A 3,009-nucleotide genomic window follows, 5' to 3' on the forward strand; every position below is an offset into this window, starting at 1 on the left:
CAAGAATCTGGTGATTTGACAGACGATTACCAAACACAGGGAAATATTTGTGCATCTAAAATGCATGTTTAAATTGAGCGTGAAGGTCAGCAGAATATTTTAGACTTTGTCATGTGTATACAAAATGAGATTTTGTTTAGTACAGCTTTCAATATAGTAAATGGACATTTCCATTCCATAAAGTGCAACAGTGATCAAACGTAAACAGTGTGAGAGAAAAAAAAACATGGTGTAAAAATGCGTTGTTAAGGAAGATCAGAGCATTAATATATATGGTGCAAATATGCAGTATTTTTGGTTTGGTGCTATCAGTGTTCCCAGAGGGCAGCAGGGAGAACAGTTCATGGTTCAGCTTTTATAGAGGGAAGAGGAGCCCCGATGATCTTCTCTGTTGTTCCCACTACTCTTCTCACTTTCTTCCAGTCTGAGGCGCTGCAGCCTCCACACCACACAAGTGAGACAGCTGGTCAGAATGCTCTCTATGATGATTCTGTAGAAGGTGGTGAGGACAGGTAATCTGTGTCCTGGAAATTCTTAAGCAAGAAAAACTGCAACTTTTTGTGTGTTTTAATATAAACTTAAGGCAGATTAAAGACATCTACCCTCTAATTTAATGTAAAAAGAAGCTGCTAAGAAGAGGACTACACAACATTTTATAAATGCATTCTATCAACCCCCATCATAATGCTGCTACAACTATACGTCAGGGAGATTGTGCATTAAGCCTAATGTGCAATTACTGTTTTCAAATATCCTTTTTAAACATTTGACTTTTTCAATTTAGTCTCAGCTGACTAAATGAAAGGGTATTAAAATTAGACCTTTATGTAAATACTTTAGAAAGTCACTACTGTGTGTAAAAAAAAATAATCCCCTGTATTTACTAATATTATCAACACTGCATGGATTTCTAATGTAAACATCATCATTAACTGACCCGTATGCTCCTCAAACTATATTCTTTGTTTTTTTTCCCCCTAGATATGTTAGGATTATTTGTATTATTCATGTATATGATTGAATGTGCCGTATGTTAGGCAGGCTCTTTCACTGAAAAATTTTAAAACACAGCTCAAAACGTACTTTTATTCGCTGGCTTTTAACACTTGCAGTCGTGACCTTGTTTATTAAGCTTAAACAAACTTTTAATTATTGCCTTATTTTATATATTTATACTGTATTTTATTATCCCTTACTATTTTTAACCCATATTTCACTTTGCACTTTTTTCCCAGCTGTAGCCGTTTTAAAGAGATCTACAAAAGTTGATGATGATTCTTAAATCCTAATATTACCTGCCTGGTAAATGTTAAGGGTGGTGTAAGTTTAGCTAATTAGGACAGTTCTTCTGTCAGGATTAAAATGAATCTTTATGTATGTAATAAAGATTTGGGATTGATATGGGAGCACACAGACAGAGTAGAATACTCTTATTTTGAGGGGAGTAGCGGCCTAATGGTTAGGGCATAGAACTGTGAGTCCCACAGACTGCCACTCTGGGTTCTCTGAGCAAGACCCTTAAACCCAAACCGCTCTCCGGGCGCCCCACGATGGCAGCCCATTGCTCTCCAAGGGGATGGGTTAAATGCAGAGGTACATTTCTCCAATGTGAGTTCAATAATTTTATTATTTGTATTGACAGCTCTGTCACAGTGCATTCAGGTTGTCCTTGCTCTAAGAACACTGTATAATATCTCACTGAAGCCAGTGATGCTCCTGACATACAAACATGTGTGTGGTGTAATTATGTTAGATAAGATGATGTGGCAGGGGGAGACCCTGGAGATGTATAAAATGCTTCTTTAACTGGTATTCTGGGCAGACTTTCTGAAGATGCAAGCCTGGTGTATAATTACAATTTCTGTCAAAATCTGCTCTCATGTCTCATAGTTATTTAATACATAAACATCATAATCATTATGATCTCCTCTCAGGAAAGAATCAGAGATAGAAAACCTTAAGATGTAAACATAGATGTTTCCTAAACAGATTTATTTGAAGATCGTTAACCTTTCTTACGGAGGATTTGACTCCTTTGATCTCAAACTGTGACCAAAGTGTTTTCAGTGCATGTTGATTGATCACCAATCGGATAAATAAGACTACAGAGAGGATTTCCTCTCCACTCACTCTGACTGTGGTGTCCACCCCAGCTGTGGCCAGTCGATGGAAACGTCCCTCTGTGCTGTGCTGGAAATCCAGACTGTACACAGGCTCCTTGTTGTGCCAGGCGATCTCACACGTCACCACCTTCATTTTTCCTCTTAAGAGATGAAAAACATTTAATATAATGAAAACCAACATCTATTTGTGGTTATTTAAATCACGTTAAATCGATTAAAATAATGAAACTGTCCCAATAATTTAGCAAAGTGGGTCTCTAGATAGTAATTTAGAAGAGTAGAGATGCTTAAAACGGTTTATGTCACTCCAAACAAATGCTACCGTTAGCTTTTAATGTTAGCAGCAAACAGAGCGGGTTAATCCGGCTCGTTTCTGTTCACACACACAAAAAACTAACAATAATAATGCGTTCATCTAATACTACCGAGATATTTCAGGTATAGAGTGACAAAACTACGGGAGATGTTATCAATATCAGCCACAATACTCAAATTATCCTGAACAAAGTTTGAATGTTTTACCTGTTTCGTTCAGCAGCAGAATAAGTTTTGCCTATTTCCCGCGTACGTTTCGCTCATTACTTCCGGGGAAGGAGAGCGCTTTGATTGGACGAGAGGGCAGAAGGGGCGGAGTTGTTGGGTATGTTCCTCAACGTTTAACCGTTGGTTGACTTGGATGGGAGTGGAGAGGAGCAAAAGTGGAGTTTATCCCTTGAAATCGAGAGCAGTTTGTTATTTTCCCATCGATGGGGAGCCAAGAACCTCCTTCTAGGATATCTGAGTAGACTATGTTATCAAATGCTAATATCATATGAAAGCAATGATGAAAACATCAAATGTAACTTTCAGACAATTACTAGACTTGCCTTAGACCTCTAGCGGAGGG

The 3,009-nt window shown here is 38.0% G+C and overlaps 1 protein-coding gene across 2 annotated transcripts in view; it reads right to left on the reverse strand.

Annotated features, from left to right (window-relative positions):
• chaf1b (chromatin assembly factor 1 subunit B) overlaps nt 1–2,698 on the reverse strand; it is an 18,019-nt gene extending 15,321 nt beyond the window's left edge. For both annotated transcript variants that reach the window (XM_015402524.1, XM_015402525.1), the window contains exons 1-2: nt 2,646–2,698; nt 2,131–2,263 (exon numbers count right to left, since the gene is read on the reverse strand). In XM_015402524.1, the coding sequence (XP_015258010.1) occupies nt 2,131–2,256 (126 nt within the window). In that variant the 5' untranslated portion in view covers nt 2,257–2,263; nt 2,646–2,698. The remainder of the gene's footprint in view (nt 1–2,130; nt 2,264–2,645) is intronic.
• Nucleotides 2,699–3,009: the final 311 nt, after the last annotated feature.

The sequence above is a fragment of the Cyprinodon variegatus genome, unplaced genomic scaffold (assembly GCF_000732505.1).
Source record: "Cyprinodon variegatus isolate N-32 unplaced genomic scaffold, C_variegatus-1.0 Scaffold1362, whole genome shotgun sequence".
Lineage (NCBI taxonomy): Eukaryota > Metazoa > Chordata > Actinopteri > Cyprinodontiformes > Cyprinodontidae > Cyprinodon > Cyprinodon variegatus.